We start from the raw sequence: 17,595 nt of genomic DNA on the forward strand, positions 1-17,595 counted from the left end.
GTTGCGGGACATTTTGAGAAATGAAGATTCAGGTTTTATTTCTCTAAATAGTTTTTCACTGTGATCTTTTCTGAAATTTTTTTTTTTTTTTTTTAAAGTAATGAATTTTATTTTAATTATTAATAGGTGCAGAAGCAGCATATTCAGCCAATAAATGTAATTCCAGATCTTTAGAAGGCAAAAAATGCAGATCTAAAAAAAAAGGACATGAAAAACATACTGTTCCTTCAGTAGTTCAGAAAGAAATATGTAAGCATTTTTTCTCTTACTTATTTAAAAATAATTTTTAATTTGGGGATTTTGCTGTTATGAGGGTTATACAGTTGTCTTTCATTTTAATTATTATTTAGTATATTATTATGTATATGCTTGTGCTTTTCTTTTTCTGTTCAGCTTTAATTGAGTAGTCATTTTACTGTCATTTTCCTAAGAGTAAAAAGAGACAGTGTTTGTGTTTGTAGGAGAAAAGGTTTAAACTCTGAATGACATTTAGGAAGTCTGCAAAGTTATCTTTGTTTCCATTGCCACTTACTTTCATAGAAAATCACAGATTGATTGAATTTCAGGTGTATCCTGATAGTAATTGTTACTAATTATTTTATATGTAATCTATCTATTAATTTGATTCAGAGCTCAACTTGTTGAGCTGCATAATTAGTTTATATGGTACAGAAGAAGGTAAAATTCACATTGGATAGAAAAGGAATGACAGATTGCCAGTGACTGCCTGTGAATACAGCCCCAGATATTTTACTCTCTTGGTGTTATCTTTGCTGACTTAAGTATAGTAACTCAGAAGTGCAGAATAAACAAATTTTGCATATGTTGTCTGTCCAAGGCCTATAGAACAAAATAGAGTTTAAAAAGTTCACAATAGTGATTGTTTAAAGAACATGTAACTTGTACATATTTATTGAGTATCATGTGATATTTCAACATGTCTGCAGTGTGTAATGATCAAATCGGGAGACCAGACAGAGAGGCTGAGAAAATGATGGTAGGGCATTTATAGGAGTAGCCATTGTGGTTCCAATTGACCTGAGTAAGAGAACAGTGGAAAGAGAAACAGCTTCCTTTAGTCCTTCGCTCCTAGAGGCCAATATTTTGGCTTATAAAGCCTTGTTGGCCTGTATTGTTCAAGAGTATATGCAGCATGTGGTTACTGAACACTTGAAAGACGATGCAACCAAAAAGCTGACTGTAATATCACTTAATTTTAATATATTTGAAAGTTAAGGCTTGATTCAATTATAAAACTTTTAACTAGTAACATAGACTGTGTCCATTTACCTTTTCAGGTGTTTTATTATATCTAACTATAGATCATGTTATTTGTAATAACAACTCAGTCTTTAAATTGAGATGTATGTTCTATAAAATATACTCTGGATTTAGATTTGATACAAAAATAGCTCAGTTTTGTTTATTACAATTGAAATGATAATGTTTTGGCTAAGTTGATTTAAACAAAACATTATGAAAAGTTAAGTTTACCTGTCCTTTTCACTTTTTAATGGGGCTACTGGAAATTATAAGTCGTATTATAACTTGCTCATATTTCTGTTGGACCACATCAGTCAAAACCAGACTGACGGCTTGCTAAAGCCATTTTTTTTTTTTTTAAATCTTTTAGAGGCAGAGTTTCACTATGCAGTTTATTCTGGTCTTGAACTGCCTTTGTAGCCCAGTCTGGCATTACAGTGATCCTCTTGCCTCAGCCTCCTGAATGCTGGGACTATAGGAATGCACCACCACAACCAGCTGGCCAGTTTTATTTTATAAATAATACTTATTTTGTAAGTAAAGCTTTATTAGAACACAGCCCTCCTGCTCCTTCTCATTTTTTTTGCGGAACCAGTGATTGAACTCAGACCCTTGCGCTTGCCAGGGAAGCACTTATTCCACTGAGCCATCTCCTTGGCTCCTTCTTCTTTTTAAATATACATATATTTCTTTCAGGTTCTCACTAAGCAGCTTGGACTCATAGTGATCCTCCTTTCAGCCCCCCCGCCCCCTAGCACTGGGATTACAGGTGTGTGCCACCACGCCCATCTTGGTGGCCAACTCAACACACCTAAGGGTGGGATAGGCACAGCATGTGGTACCAGGGGTAAAACCCCCATCCCTGCACTTACCTAAGCAGGCCTTAGTCTGCTGAGCTATCTCACCAACCCTGAACACAGCCCTTCTAATTTATTTATTTTCTGATTTCATGCTGCATGGTAGAGTTGAGTAGTTGTGTCAGACTCTATCTGGTCTACCAAGCCTAAATATTGACTAACTGGCCTTTTAAGAAAATATGTGCTATATTCTTTTATTTGTTTATTTTAATATGGTTGTGTTTAATTTTAGATACAGGGTCTCACTTCACAGTTTGGACTTGTAGAGATCCTTCTGCCTCAGCCTCCCCAGCTCTGGAATTGCAGGTGTGCACCACCACATCTGGTTTCGAGTTGTCATGGTGTACCCAGGGTTCTGGGGCTGGAATGGCATGCAGTGCCAGAAATTGAACTCAGGACCTTGTACTTCCCAGGCAGGCACTTAGACCACTGAACTATCTCCCCAGCCTTGTGTGCTACATTTTTGAGGGGGGGTGATGCGCACAGAACTGGGAATTGAACTCAGGCTCTTGTGCTTGTCAGGCAAGCACTTATTCTACTGAGCTATCTCGCTGGCCCCTTACATTCCTAACTTTGCACAGCAGCTTCTCTGTAGGGGACCAATGAAACAAAGAAAGGATTGGTAGCACCTGTTTTTTTGTCTCAAGGTAGCCTTCCACTAGGAATGCTCATTTGGGTTATCTAGGGCTAACAGTGGTGTCATGATAGCACTTTGTCATATTCTGACTTCTTGATAATACTCAAAATAATTCAAGCTAGGCATGGTGGTACATGCCTATGATCCTAGCACTAAAGTGGTTGAGGCAGGAGAATTGCTGTGAGTTCAAGGACAGCCTGGACTGCAGAGTGAGTTCAAGGCCAGCCTGAACAGCATAGCAAAGCCCTGTCTCTAAAAGACAAAACAAAACAAAAAAAATTCAGAGGGAAAACCATAAACTATTGTGCTAGGTAGTACTAACCTCAGCACAGAGTTGTTATCAATTCTAGGCCATAAATGCATTAAGAAGGAGAGAGGTTACTGACTCACAAAGTATTTTATAGAGTAGGCTGCCTTGAAAAGAGCATCTTTAGAAGGACAATGCCAGCCCAAGGTGGCCTTACTGTAAACTGTCCTGTATGTGCCTCATCTTAAATCCAACATTGGCCCTACTGATGTGTATCAGGTCTGGGATTTGCTTTTTAGTCTTACAAGCTAATAAGTTAGTCTTACTGTGTTGTGGATACTGGCAGAAGCACAGGACTCTGGAGTCAGAGATGGGTCTTTAGTCCTCACAGCAAGGCAAGCAGCATATGCATCAGAACATTTCACTGGTTCTGCCTGGTCCTCGATTGCACTGAGATGATGTGATGGTCCACGACACAGGCTATATATGCTTTAAGTTTAGGCAGCAGCTGAAGAACCTTAAGTGTGGGGAATCGCTAGTGAACAGTAAACAAGTCTTTAGGGGGAAAACATTACCTTATGTCTCAAGGTTGCTGACATAAATACCACCTCAAAGCCTTACTTTCTTGACATAGGAAGACATATAGGAGCACGGAGGATCAGCATGCCTGGGAGAGCAGGGCAGAGACCAGTAGAGGATGGCTGTGGCAGATGAGAGATGCCTGGTGTTCTTGGTTCCTAGCCTTAAATCCTTATTTGAACTCAAGTAAGATCAGCAGTTGTGGCCTGTGATCAGAACACAGTATTCTTACTGTTCTTCCCCCATACTTGATCTTCAAAGGAAAAGCTCTTCCCACTTAGGACAGTGTTCTTTAGGGTTGTGAAATTAGAACATAGCATTGAGTTCTCACTGACTTATTTACCCATAAGGTTGCCTCATTAGAAGAAGGCACTTTCCCTTGGTTCAGCCAAATAGATATATTTTGTTTATCTGTTTACCAAACTAGCATTATCTAGAGAAGAACATCTTTCTTTGTTTATGAGGGTGTTGACTGCTATTAACCGTGCAAGGGTTTTGCTCTGTTATCTGTCTTGGCAAAATGCAGAAGTTATGCTAGGCACTTACTGTCTTTTCCCTCTCTCTGCTAGTGAGCTAATCATACATAGGACTGTACAGAATCAATTGCAGCATATTTCTTATTTTTAATTTTAATTTCAGCACACACACCATCCTGTTATTTATTTATTTTTTCAACTGTCTGGGGTACAACCTCCATAGGTACTTTTGACTAAGACCTAGCTGATTTTTGAATGTCTGTGGAGCCAAGGAAGTCCACCTTCATGCATGGTGTGAGTAAAGAGGCAGAGAAGCAGGTCATAAATGTATTGAGCTTATGTGGGTGCTTCTGACCTTAAGTGTTTTTTTTTTTTTTTTTTTTATTTTATTTTATTTATTTATTTTTTTTTTATTGACATCAGTTATTTTTATTTTAAAGAAAGAAAAAACAATAAAAACAGTGGTATAAAATCTCAAAACAAGATTTTAGGAGAGTAACAATAGTTAGTACATTGTGTGTTGTTATTGCCAAAGTAGTTTCTCATATTACAAGACATAGGCAAGAAATAATAAGCAAATAACATAGGTACAAACCTCTTTTTTTTAGTCAACAGAAAATGGAAATATACTTTTTAAAGTTTCTAATACTAGAAGAAGATATCATACAATGTCTTTTAAATAAATTGTAAGTCAAAGATACAGTATAAATCTTAGAACAAAAGTTAAGATTAAGCAATATTCAGAAAATTAAATGATTCAAAACAATTGAACTAAGAAAAAGTTTTCATGATAGCAAAGAAGTACTAAGAGTAAAACATAAGATAAATACTGGAATGGCAAATAAATCACCAGTACTTCTAACAGTTTGAGGATAGGATATCGCACAAAGTTCTAATGTGTTGTGGACATGCATAATGACCATGACAGTTACTGGTGGCTAGGCCTCACTTGTGGAAGTGAGCTACAGTTATTTCTTTAAAATCCACCCTGTAGACTCAAGTGGAATCATGACCCATAGGGTGGAAGAGAAGTCCATTTGTACAGTGTGCTAATGGAAATATTCTGCTGCTGAATGCAAAAGAATAACTGAAAGACTACTACTGTATACCTCTTAATCTCCTCTGTTTGTTTGCCCTATTTGGTGGGTTCGTTCCATTCTCATTCATGGGGCTGTGATCAATTTGCCCCCTCTCTAGAACATCATTTAGTAGTCTGTGTAGGCTTGGCTTTGTCATCATGAAATTCTTTAGTTGCTCTTTGTCATGGAAATATTTCACTTCTCCATTATATTTGAAAGATAGTTTTGCAGGATAGATCAGTCTGGGTTGGAATTTGTTTTCTTGCAAGACTTGAAGTACTTTGCTCCATGCTCTTCTTGACTTGATGGTTTGTGAAGAGAAATCTGCCGTTATTCTGATGGGTTTTCCTTTAAATGTGATCTGTTTCTTTTCTTTAGCGGCTTTTAGTATACTGTTCCTATGCTGAATTTCTGGAATCTTGATTATTATATGTCTGGGTGTGGTTTTCATTGGATTGATATTATTTGGAGTTCTATATGCTTCGGTTACAGGAATGTCAGATTGTTGCACCATATTTGGGAAGTTTTCTGCTATTACTTCTGCCCATATTCTTTTTATATCATTTGTATTGACTCCTTCCTTCTCATTGATACCTATTAGTCTCACATTGTTCATCTTTGCATCGTCTTGGAGGTACTGAATTATTTTTTCCTGCATCCTAGTTGTTTTAAAGAGATCTTTTCTTACTTTTTCACTAGCTGCAATGGTGTCTTTCATGACCTTAAGTGTTTTGTTTTATTTTCTGAGAGTCTGTGTAGTCCAGGCTGACCTTGAACTCAAGATCTTCCTGCCTCAGCCTCCTAAGCCAAGGGCTATAGGCCAGCACCAATACGCAGTTTTTATTTAGTATTCATAAGACCTGAGATTAATCTCAGTGCCCCTTTGAAAAGTACAGCTTTTAGATTTGATAACTGTTAATTGTTTACCTAATTTTGATTTAGTAACATAAGAATGATCTTCAACTTATGCTGGGTATAATGATCCCCCAAATCCACCAGAAATGGAAAACATCAAAAGTTAAAAAAATATATGTAACCTACCAAACATTATAGTAGCAACACGATCTGTTTATCCTCATGGTTGTGTGGCTTGCCTGGGAGCTGCATCATGAGAGAATGTGATACAGCTTAATCAGTAGTCCAGGAAAGAAAAATTCAAACTGTGAAGGCTTACTGCTTTATACCACTGTAAAGTCAAAAACTCAGTTGATCCAGATTTAGTGCCAGGTACCTGTAATCCCAGCACTCAGGAGGACGATGCAGGAGGGTTGATTGAATCCCAGACTTTGAGACCAGCTGGAGCAACATAATGAGACCCTGCTTTAAGAAAATAGTAAATCAAGCCGTGGTGAGTTGAAGGCAATCCATGTACATGTATGGCTACTCTCACCTTGGGAAATAAACCACAACAGGCAGAATTCTTTGAGCGTTGATTGTCCCTATCAAGACCAGATGGTCTTATCTATTTTAAATTATAACAGGGGTTAGTGGCTCTTACCTACACTAGATGTTTATTCAGTATTTGGGTAGCAGGACTTACCTGTCATGCCCATACATGCAAAGAACAGCCAGTGCTTACATATAGCAGGTAGGATTTATGGATTGAAAGGTTGCCATGGATTGAATAAACAAATGATCCCTTTAATAAATTCTAACCACACCTGACACCATATTGTCATCTTGATCTTTCAGTTAAACTTTCATGGAGGGTGCCTTGGTGTCATTAATAAGAGCAACAGCATATACTTCATTTATGTTTGTGTAGTAACAGGCCAATTTTTTTTGGTCAGTTTTTTAAATTATGTAATAGCAATATAAGTGCAATTTTTTCTTTTATATTCACTTATGGTTTGTCAATTTGTCTTGGATTATTTGCTTTATAAGATTACCTTTAGTATAAATCTTCAGCATTGTCAGCAGAGTCTCATACAAATTGAGTTTAAAAGTTAGTAAAATAAGTTGTTTTCAGTCAGAGGATTTGACTTTCAAGAAATGTTTGGAGGTTATTAATTGGTGTCAGATGAGGACATCTGCTGGTAGAGGCCTAATATTGTATGTGGCTCAGCTTGATGGGAGACTAAAACTGCCTTGTGAAGAAGGTGGATAAAAGCCAAAGGCTGGGACCTTTGAGAGTGAGGCCTGAGAATTTCTGAGACTAGATAGTTCTTATCTCAATGGACCAAAGGAAACGCAAGGACAGCAGAGTGCACAGTCAGGAGTAAAGGATGTCCAGTGTACCAGAAGCCATGGGTTATGCTCTCCATTATTTTAGATTTTGGAGTTGAAATATTTTAGAGGTTTTTTCTGTGTGCGTTATGAAATTGTGTGTCCGATAGGGAATTTTGCCTTACAGAAATACTGTAACCAGTTTTGTTGTCAGCTCATCCATTCAGGTAGTGAAGGTAACTATTATTGCTCTTGGCTTTAATCACCTTTGAGAGAACATAGTCAGAGGGATATTATCAGAGAGTAAGGCTTAAGAATATGAAATATTTGTCTGTCTTTAAGAGTTTGCAAGTATTTTAGTGTGTTACTGAATTTTTATTGTGTTCCATACATTGATCTAAGAACTTTACAAATGTGTATACTTCTTGCAATAATCTTATGTAGTATTTTAAAAAAATTTTCTAATTAGAGGAAGTCAAGAAAACTTAGGTTTACTCAACTAGTGACTATTGTTGTATATATTTTTTAATAGGCATAAACACTCATTTGTTAGGTGTATACATGGGAGTAGAATTGTGCCCTAGAATATGTGTGGGTGTATGTTTGGCTTAGGTAAGTATTACTACTTGCTATATATTTTTCTAAATTTGTTTTGTACCCTGATAACCTATGATTTAACAGAATGCTTTCTTTCTGTTTTTTTTTGGGGGGGGGGGGTTTGGTTTTTTTTTTTTTTTTTTTTTAGGCAAGGGTGTACAGGATGCTCAGGGTCTCACTACTAGATCAGACGTGTAGTGATCCGCCTGTTGATAACCTCCCAAGAGTTGGGATTACATGTGCACGCCACCACACCCAGTCTCAATTGCTGTCTTAGCCCGCCCTGGGTGCGGGGCTGGCACGGCAGGCCCAGGGATCGAACCCCCAACCTCTGCATCTGCTTGCAGGTGCTTTAATCTGCTGAGCTATTTGGGCGGCCCTGCTTTCATTTTTATTAATAATGTTTAGCAAATATTTGGAGAGCGAATGTTATTAGATGGGGACATAGAATTTAGATTTTTAAATCTACTGGGTAGTTCTGTTTTAAAAACTTGTATTTTCATTTACTAATACTAGTTTCTACTTCATACATACACTTGTGAGAGAAATAGGATACAGTCTGCCTGGAGAAGCTTATAATTTAGTCAGGTAGAAAAGAGGATGAAAGATAGAACCACATAGGCAGTAGATCAGTGGCATATGATTTAAATAGACAATAAGTGCTCTAGGATGATGAAGAGTGCACCAGTTTGGGATGGAAAAGGCTCATGAGTGAGGGAAATGCTCAGATGAGCATTGGGAAATAGGTAGGGTGGAGTAGATGGGAATGGTTCATCACGCACAAGCCATGGTACAAGAAGGGGAGAAAGGCTTATTGGGTTTCTAAACTGGCCAGCTGGAATGAATATTTTGTGTTGAAGATGAGGAGAAGATAGTTGGAAGAGTAGACTGACTTAAATGCCAGGTTCAGATACTTCTGTTTTAAAGCCCTAGTTATAGATTAAGTTTTTTTACTGGTTGATCTTAAAGCTCTTTTATTTTTAACTGTCAGAACATCATAATACTTATAGTCTATCTTTCCTGTTCTGTTTTTCCCTGAGAGAATGAAGTGGACAAGGGGCCAGGTAAGACTTCATTGAACATAAATACCCCAAAGGAGAATACAGTATCCCAAGACAGGTGTTATAATTGAAGAAGAGATTTTTACAAATAGCATTTTGCCTGGGGAAACTTACCTCATTAACTACATTTAAGAATTTGGAGTGATTTTATTTAGAGAGTAAGAGCAATAAGGCCCTTCTATGAAGTATATGATTAAACTATATTTCTGAGAGTTTTTCCTCTAAGCTCTTATGCTGAAAGTTTTTTTAAGAATCGTATTTCAAGAACTTGTTTTCCTTCTTCCACATTAGTATTTTTGGATAATAAGAAACAAATACCTAGTGAAGTTTCTGCTGGAAGTGAAAGAGACACATCAGACACAGCACAAAATTGGTCATTACAAGATCATTATAGAATGTATTCACCAATAATATACCAAGCCCTCTGTGAGCATGTGCAGACTCAGATGTCATTGATGAATAACTTTTCGTCCAAGAAAGGCCCCAATGGGATTCCTTCTGTACCTTGCCATACTGTATCTGATTCTGGTTAGTATAAGTGATATTTTTAAAAGTTTGAATATAAGCTGTAATTAAAGTGCTTTGCTGTTATCTAAGCAATATGAAATGTGAAAGATTTTTTTCTCCCTCTTACCTTTAGAATCTCAGACTACGCCACACTCGAATTATGCCGGCTCTACCTCCACCCCAGTCTGGTCACCTCAGCGGCCACCCTGCCCTCCAGTGGTTCATTCTGTGGGTAAAGTTTGTATGTTATGCAAGTTTACTTACAGAAATTGTCATTTTTGGAGAAAATATTGAATTTACTCATTGAAGCAGTATACTTGGAGATAAGACCAATTTTTTTTTAAGTTTTTCTTTTTATTAGAAAAGGTTTTTTTATTTTATTTATTTATTTTTTGGTGGAACCGGGATTGAACGCAGACCCTTGCACTTGCCAGGGAAGCGCTTATTCTACTGTGCCATCTCCCTGGCCCCAAAAGGTTTTTTTTTAATCTATTTTTTTAACCAATAGGGAAAAAGAAGCGAGCAATACAATAAAAAAAAATCATTTATACCCACTTCCCAAGCACTAATATAGCATGTTTTCAGTCACTTAATTATGCGTCTAGATTTCATTTTGTTTGTTAAGTTTGCTCTCATTTTTTAAATTTTTTTTTTTTTTTTTTTTTTTTTTTTTTGGTGGAACTAGGGGTTGAACTCAGGCCCTTGCGCTTGCCAGGCAAGCACTTATTCTACTGAGCTATCTCCCCAGCCCTCTTTTTTTTAATTAAAAAAAGTCTTTTATTTATCTGTTAAAGAGTCTCGGGGGAACTACCCACTCAGGCCTCCCCTCCTGTCCCTCTCTTGGGACAGGAGCTTTCTTTCTCTCAATAAATATATTCTGCTCATTAAAAAAAAAAAAAGAGTCTCACTATGTAGCTCTGACTCATAGTGATCCTCCTGTCTCAGACTCTAGTGTTGGGATTACAGGTGTGTGCACCACCATGCTAGGTTTCAGTGGCTGACATGGCATGCAGTACTGGGGATTGAACCTGGGTCCTTGTGTTTGCCAGGCAGGTGCTTAGACTGCCAAAGCTATCTCCCCCAGGCTTGCTTTCTTTTAAAAGTATAATTAGTGTGTGTGTGTGTGTGTGTGTGTGTGTTTGAGACATGGTTTTGCTCTCTTGTTTAGGCTGACCTTGAACTTACTTTGTAGCCCAGGCTGGTCTTGAACTCACTAAGATTCTCCCACCTCTGCCTCCCGAATGCTGGGCTTATAGGCATGAGCCACCACACCCAGCTTACAATTAGATTTTATAAAGGTTTTTTGTTTGTTTGTTTGTTTGCAGAACTGGGGATTGAACTCAGACCCTTGCGCTTGCCAGGGCAGCATTTATTCTACTGAGTCATCTCCCTGGCCCTTTATACAGTTTTATATGCTGCTTTTGTGCTTGAAATGTTGTACGCATATTTATCATAATATCTTTTATGATGAAATAGTTAATGCTATATTTTGTGGGTATACCATAGTCTGTGTAAGTACTCTTTTATGGTTAGATATTTAAATAACAGCTTTTACTCATTAGCATTTAAGTATGTATTTGCAAAAGCTTTTTGTATGCTTAAGCTGATTTTCTTATAGTACAGTTTCTCAAAGTGGAAATATTTCAGTTCAGAGTGGACTTATTTTTGATGCCTTTAAAGTATGTGTGGTATTTGTAAATAATCTATTTTAGGCAGTGTTGCCATTTGCAGAGTGATCTAATTATGTTTTTAAAAAACTACCATCTTTATTATACAGAGGAGAAATTCTGCTTACTTTGAGGCTGAAAATATCAGTCAGTTTCTAATATTAGAAAGTTATTTTATAATATTTGTGGTTCCGGTTTATTATAATTAATGCCTACAAGTGAGTGCTTATGCATTTAGTTTATTTTTTCCCCTTGCTTTAGGAAGTTCAAACCGATGGTGGTAACCAGTTTGCATCTCAAGGTAAAGCAATGTCTGTGAACGATCTTAATGTTCCGAGGAGCTCATTCGGTGCCAGTCCTGGAGTTTCATGTGGCCTGCCCCAAACTGACAAAGCAGCTGTTCCCACATTTCAGGAGCTGAGTCTTGCTAATTGGATTCTGCCACAACAAGGAGTCTGTAAGGAAGCAGACTTACTAAAGTGTCTTCAAACACGTATGACTTTGTTTCAATCTCTTGAAAAAGAAACTCTCCTAGACAGTAAAATACACAGGAGCCCAACCCAGCTACAGCCAGCTTTCTTGGCCTCTGGTGAAGAAAGATGTGCCAGAGAACAAATTGCAGAGGTCATAAACGAAGGAAACTGTTTAAATGTGCATGTGCAAGATGCGGAAATAGTCCAGGATGTACAGAAAGCAAAAAATGTGAACCAGGCTGCTGAAAAAGTTAGAACTATAAAATATTTGCTGAGAGAGCTCAAGGCCCTAGTAGTAGAACAAGGTAGATGAATACTTTCTTTATAATTTCCCATAGCATGGTGTTATGCTAAGTGGCAGTGTTGTATTGTCTGTCATTCACATTTAGAATAACTGCGATGGTGGTGGTGGTGTTTACAGTGGATCTGTGTTTTGAGCTGATGATGTAATGAGGCCTGCTGGTTGTATTCTTCGTTTTAGGTTTGGTTCCTTTCCTCCATTGAATGTGGAATATATTGAGGAACACCAAGCATTCAGTCTTTGATTGCAAGTGTGCATTCAGTCTACTTGGTCTAACCAGTCCTGGGAAGATGCAGTCCGGAGAATCTGTAGTGATATAACTAGAATTGTTAGAAGACCCCTTAAAAGAGACTGATTATTTTTCCTATTTAAAAAAGTTGTAGAACTCTATATGCTAATAACTGTAATCTGAGCAACTACATAGCAGACAGCAATGTGCAATACAAAAGCCATGGTTGAATACCTCTCATCTTGTTCATCTAAATGTGTACTGTTTCTGTTGTCTTATCAATTATTATTATACTCTTTTTAAAAAATAAACTAGAATAAAGCTGCATAGAGGCTGAGACAGAGCTCACGTGTTGAAGCCCAGCCTCAGACACTTAACCTGGCCCTATCTCAAAAAGGGCTAAGGATATAACTCAGTATAAAGACCCTAGGTTCATTTCCCAGTAACACACACATGAAGAAGTGTGGCTGGGAGTGTGGCTCAATGGCAGAGCACTTGCCTAATATTCACAAGGTCCTAGATTCTATCCCCAGCACCATAAAACAAAATAGGTATCTATCTACTCTTACTGTTTAACAGATCTCATTTTGAGAAGTAACCCAAACCGTTTAGTGCCATTTTTGGTTGGTTTTTAGGATTTTTCTCTTAAATCAAGGAAAATGTCTGTGAATAATGTTATATTACTTCATTGTATATATTCTGAAATAATAACTTTTACTTGGAATGAGTTAAAAATTTACCAATTTGAAAAACAGTAATTGATTGTGAAAGCACTAATGAAATACATTTATAAACACATACCAAGAAAAATCCTAAAATGCTATAAGAATACAGTGCCATTAAACTACATGTTTAGTATATTAAAGTCACTGTGTCTTCAAACCTTTGGATTATGACTGTTCTCCTTCCCAAAGATTTAATGAAGACAATAATAGTAGTAGGGAAGATATCAGTAAAAAAGTAGTAGTAGTAGCAGCAGCAATAGTAGCCATCACTTCTTGAATACTTACCATGTACCCACTGTATTTTCTATGAATTGTTTAATCCTAACAGCAATCATATGAGGTACTATTTGATGCTTTCATTTTAGAGATGAGGAAATTTAGGCTTGGAAAGAAGTATCTCATTAGGGCCGGGGAGATGGCTCAGTAGAATAAGCGCTTCTCTGGCAAGCGCAACGGCCTAAGTTCATTCCCTAGTTCTGAAAAAAAAAAAAAAAAAAGGGGGTCTCATTTAGTCTCAGTAGCTTAATGAGCTAAGAATATTATCTTCATTTAACCATCAAGAAATGCAGACTTCAAGAGTTAAATAATTTTGATGCTAGTCAGAAGGCTCAAAATTTCAGATCAAAGGAAGAAGTTCAAGAGCTCTATTGTACAATATAATGGCAATAATTAATAATGGGTTGCAGTCTACAGACTTTTTTTTTGTGGCCTACTCAGCCCATCCTGGAGGCAGGCCTGGCATGGCTTGTGGTACTGGGGATCAAACCGTGGTCCCTGCGTGTTTGCCTAAGCTTGCCTAAGCAGACACTTTACACCACTGAGCTATCTCACCGAATAAACTTTCTAAGAGGGTAGACTTTTCATCATTCTCTGAAAAATAAGCATGTGAGGTAATACTCATGTTAATCAGCTCCAGCTCCAAAGTATATGTATATTTGCTAAGTATATGAGTTTTTGAAGGAAATGCTTTAATTTTTTAAAGATTAATTTATATACAAAAAGAACCAGATGGTTTGACTAACATTATAGCTCTAGAAAGTGATGTATCCTGGTTATCTTATCTCCTTATCAAAAGCCCATGACTGACAAAGATGGACAGAAAGCTAGAATATTGACAGAAGACTGCTCAGTGGTTGCATATAGTTGCTCACTATGTGAACATGTTTTTCATTAGGGTGTTAAAATATTTGTATAATTTAATACATTTTAAATTTTCATATACTTTTGATCTCATATCAAGTAATATGTAATTTTAAATATTTTCAGTCTACAGAAAATATAAATGGGCATGAAGAGACAAAAATAAAAGGGCAGAAATTCTACTTATCTTTTGTCTGTATCTGTTTGCCTCCTCCAAAAATATCCACTCTCCACAATTAACAAAATGGTATTAAATCTACTTTGTAAAATCAAATAAGAAACCCTATTTGAGCAGACCCTTACTCACAGTGTTTTGCCAAATGAATCATCTGAAGTAAACCTTTTATGCCATGATCAGAAGCTGTGTTATAACTGTTAGTACTGTAACAAATGATAGGAAATCCTATAGCAATTTGGTCCATTATAGTATTCTTTTGGTAAGTATGAACTAGGAGAAATGTGTGAACCTACCTGACACAACCAAAAAGCAAACACTAACATAGTAATCCTTTGATTTAAAATTAATATTTAGTTTACTATATGTAGTACACTTGCTCTTAGCCAAAAGGCCGAGAAGCGATTAGTTTACTGTATGTTCTGAGTAAGCAAATACATGTAGCAGGAAAGAAAAAAAATATGATTTATATAATAAAATTACAAATAAATGGAATGTATTTGTAGCAAGTATATAATATCTGTAGACTTTCTTGTTTAGTAGTATGTTCCAATAGCTTGGTACAAAACCAATTGACAATACTGATTTTACTCATTTCTTCTGCCTTTCATAGAAGATTCAGAAATTCAGAGGTTGGTAATTGAAGTGGAAGCATGTATAACTGGACTTTTAGCAGCAAGTGGAAACACAGATATTCAAGTTGAAATAGCACTGGCCATGCAACCACTGAGAAGTGAAAATGCTCAGCTAAGAAGGTGAGAATTGCTCTTTAAATATTTTTGTCAGTAGACAAAGATGTCTCACAGAAAACAAAGATGCCACATGTTATATCTGAGCCTTTATAAAGAAAATAGATTTACTGTCTTACTATCTTTTCCATTTTCCAGAGATTTCTAGCATTCTCTAACTCTTACATTGCACTTTGCAACCAGTACATATTTTTTCCTGCCTCTTTCACCTTTGTTGTCACTGGTCCATAGTGTGTAGACAGAAAGATGAAGTGCCTGAGTTTATTTATTGTGTTAGTCTATGCTTTGATATAGAAACAAACTTCTAAATCTCACTGGCAAAATACAGCAAAAATATATTTCCCCTTAACCCAAAGATCAACTTGGGTTACTGGAAGCTATTTTTTATCCCATGATTCATGATTCAGCCTCTTTTCATTTCATGAAGCCACTATCTCAGGTTGTGTTTTTCAGGAAAAACAGCATTTGTCTACCACTAGGAACATTTTTGCATGTTGGATTTAACACCATGCAAATCCATCTTATACAATGTCTATGAAATGTCAAATGTAATATTCTCTCAGGACAAACTCCATTGCAGTATTACAGAAGCACTTGAAAAGTGTTTCAGTTCTCTGCAAAGCAAATTAATAAATAAGGCTATAGATACTACAAAGCTTAATAAAGCAATAGACATATGTGACTGGCCACCACTTAATATTTTGTAGGCTAAACCAAGTCACATGATCCTCCCTAATTGTAAAGTTCTAGGACATATAATTTTCTCATACTTCCACATACCTAGAAAAGAATGGAGAACCTGATGTAGGTAATCTTTACTAGCTCCACCACACTTAGATTTAGGAAAAAACTCACTTAAATTCGTGGTTTTTTTTTTTTTTTTTCTTGCCAAAAGTATATTTTTTCTTTTTTTATTTTGAGGATTGAACTCAAGGCCTCAAGGAAGCACTCTACCACTGAGGTATCTCCGATGTAGGTAATCTTTATTAGCTCCATTACACTTAGATTTAGGAAAAAACTCACTTAAATTCATAGTTTTTTTTTTCTTCTCAAAAGTATATTTTTTCTTTATTTATTTTGAGGATTGAACTCAGGGCCTCAAGGAAGCACTCTACCACTGAGCTATCTCTCTAGCTCTTTTAAATTTTATTTTATTTGTTTATTTTTTTTTTATTTTTTTGGCAGAACCGGGGCTTTAACTTAGGTCTTTGCGCTTGCCAAGCAAGCACTTATTCTACTGAGCCATCTCCCTGGACCCTTAAATTTTATTTTGAGGTGGCATCTTGCTTAATTTCCCAGCTGGCCTCAAACATAACAGTTCTCTTGCTCTAGCCTCCCAGGTATCTAGGATTATAGCTGTGTGCTACCATGCTTGGCTTAGAAATTATATTTTATAGTTTGCTTAAAGATATAAACTGGGGCTCTATTCTTGAACTATAGAAAGAATTACCCACATATTATCACTAATATCTTAGCTTTGAATGTTTGAGTTATGACTATCAAGGCCAGTACTCCAGTATCTGTTTATTAATTTGCTTTGCAGAGAATTGAAGTACATTTCAAGTGCTTTTACAGCATAGTGGTGGAGTTTGCCTGAGGTGGTGTTGCATTTGACACTATAGAAATATTGTGCAAGCTACAGACATTGTATGACATGGGACTTGTAGGCACCTGCACATAATTTTTAAGAAACTAGAAAACCATAAAGTAGGATCCTAATTGTAGCTTAAATTTATAGTCTAGAGTAGTTATGGTGAACATTTTAGAGACTAATGCCCAAACTGCAACCCAAAACTTACATACTTATCACAAGTGCCAACATTGAAATTAAACTTGAATACTGAGATTTTAGTTTACAAAAAGTAACTCTTACATTCTTCAAAGGAAAGCAAATAGCACCTGTGCAATAGGTTTGCCACTATTGGTTTCTCTAGAGTTCATGTAGACATGACACCAAAAGAAATTTATTTGATTAGGATTATTTCCTTAATAATAATTAGCCTAATGTCTTAGTTACTTTCTGCTGCTGAGACAAAATACCCCATACTTGAATTATAAGAAGGAATGATTTATTTTTATTTATTTATTTATTTGTATTTTTAGGGAAGGGTCTATAGGGTGTTCAGGGTCTCACTACTAGATCGGACTCATAGTGATCCACCTGTTTACAGCCTCCCAAGAGCTGGGATTACAGGCACGCATCACCATGCCCAGTCTGCTGTCTCAGCGTGCCCGGGGGATGGGGCTGGCATGGCAGACCAGGAGATCGAACCTCTGGCCCCTGCTCCTGCTTGCAGGCGCTTTAATCTGCTGAGGTATTTGTGAAATGATTTATTTTGATTTACATTTTGTAGAGGTTTCAGTTTATAGTTGGCTCGCTCCAAGGCAAGATGACATGGCAGAGAGGCATTGCAGAGGAGAAATAGTTCATGGCAGGCAGAAGGCAAGAAAGCAGCAAAGCTGCATGAAGGCAGCAAGTGATCAGAAATGACAGAAGCCCTCTTTATGTCCCTTATAGTCTATCCAAGCTACATGTTCTAGGGAGGGTAGCACTCACACCCAGGCTAGGCCTTCCCGTTATCCACATCCCTAACTATGCCAAATCAGCCAGTGGACTCATTTATTTTTTATTTATTTATTTTTTTTTTGTATTTTTTTTTTGAGTTT

At 36.8% G+C, this 17,595-nt stretch overlaps 1 protein-coding gene and 1 pseudogene across 1 annotated transcript in view; one reads left to right on the forward strand and one right to left on the reverse strand.

The window, feature by feature from the left end:
• The window catches only part of Ccdc14 (coiled-coil domain containing 14), an 84,827-nt gene that overhangs the window by 5,642 nt on the left and 61,590 nt on the right, over positions 1 to 17,595 (forward strand). The window contains 6 exon segments of the mRNA XM_023702271.1: positions 1 to 32; positions 127 to 249; positions 9,254 to 9,490; positions 9,603 to 9,697; positions 11,398 to 11,914; positions 14,793 to 14,934. Of these exon segments, the coding sequence (XP_023558039.1) occupies positions 1 to 32; positions 127 to 249; positions 9,254 to 9,490; positions 9,603 to 9,697; positions 11,398 to 11,914; positions 14,793 to 14,934 (1,146 nt within the window).
• On the reverse strand, positions 14,434 to 14,585 carry LOC111812873 (annotated as a pseudogene).

The sequence above is a fragment of the Octodon degus genome, unplaced genomic scaffold (genome assembly GCF_000260255.1).
Source record: "Octodon degus isolate 3935 unplaced genomic scaffold, OctDeg1.0 scaffold00147, whole genome shotgun sequence".
Classification (NCBI taxonomy): Eukaryota; Metazoa; Chordata; class Mammalia; order Rodentia; family Octodontidae; genus Octodon; species Octodon degus.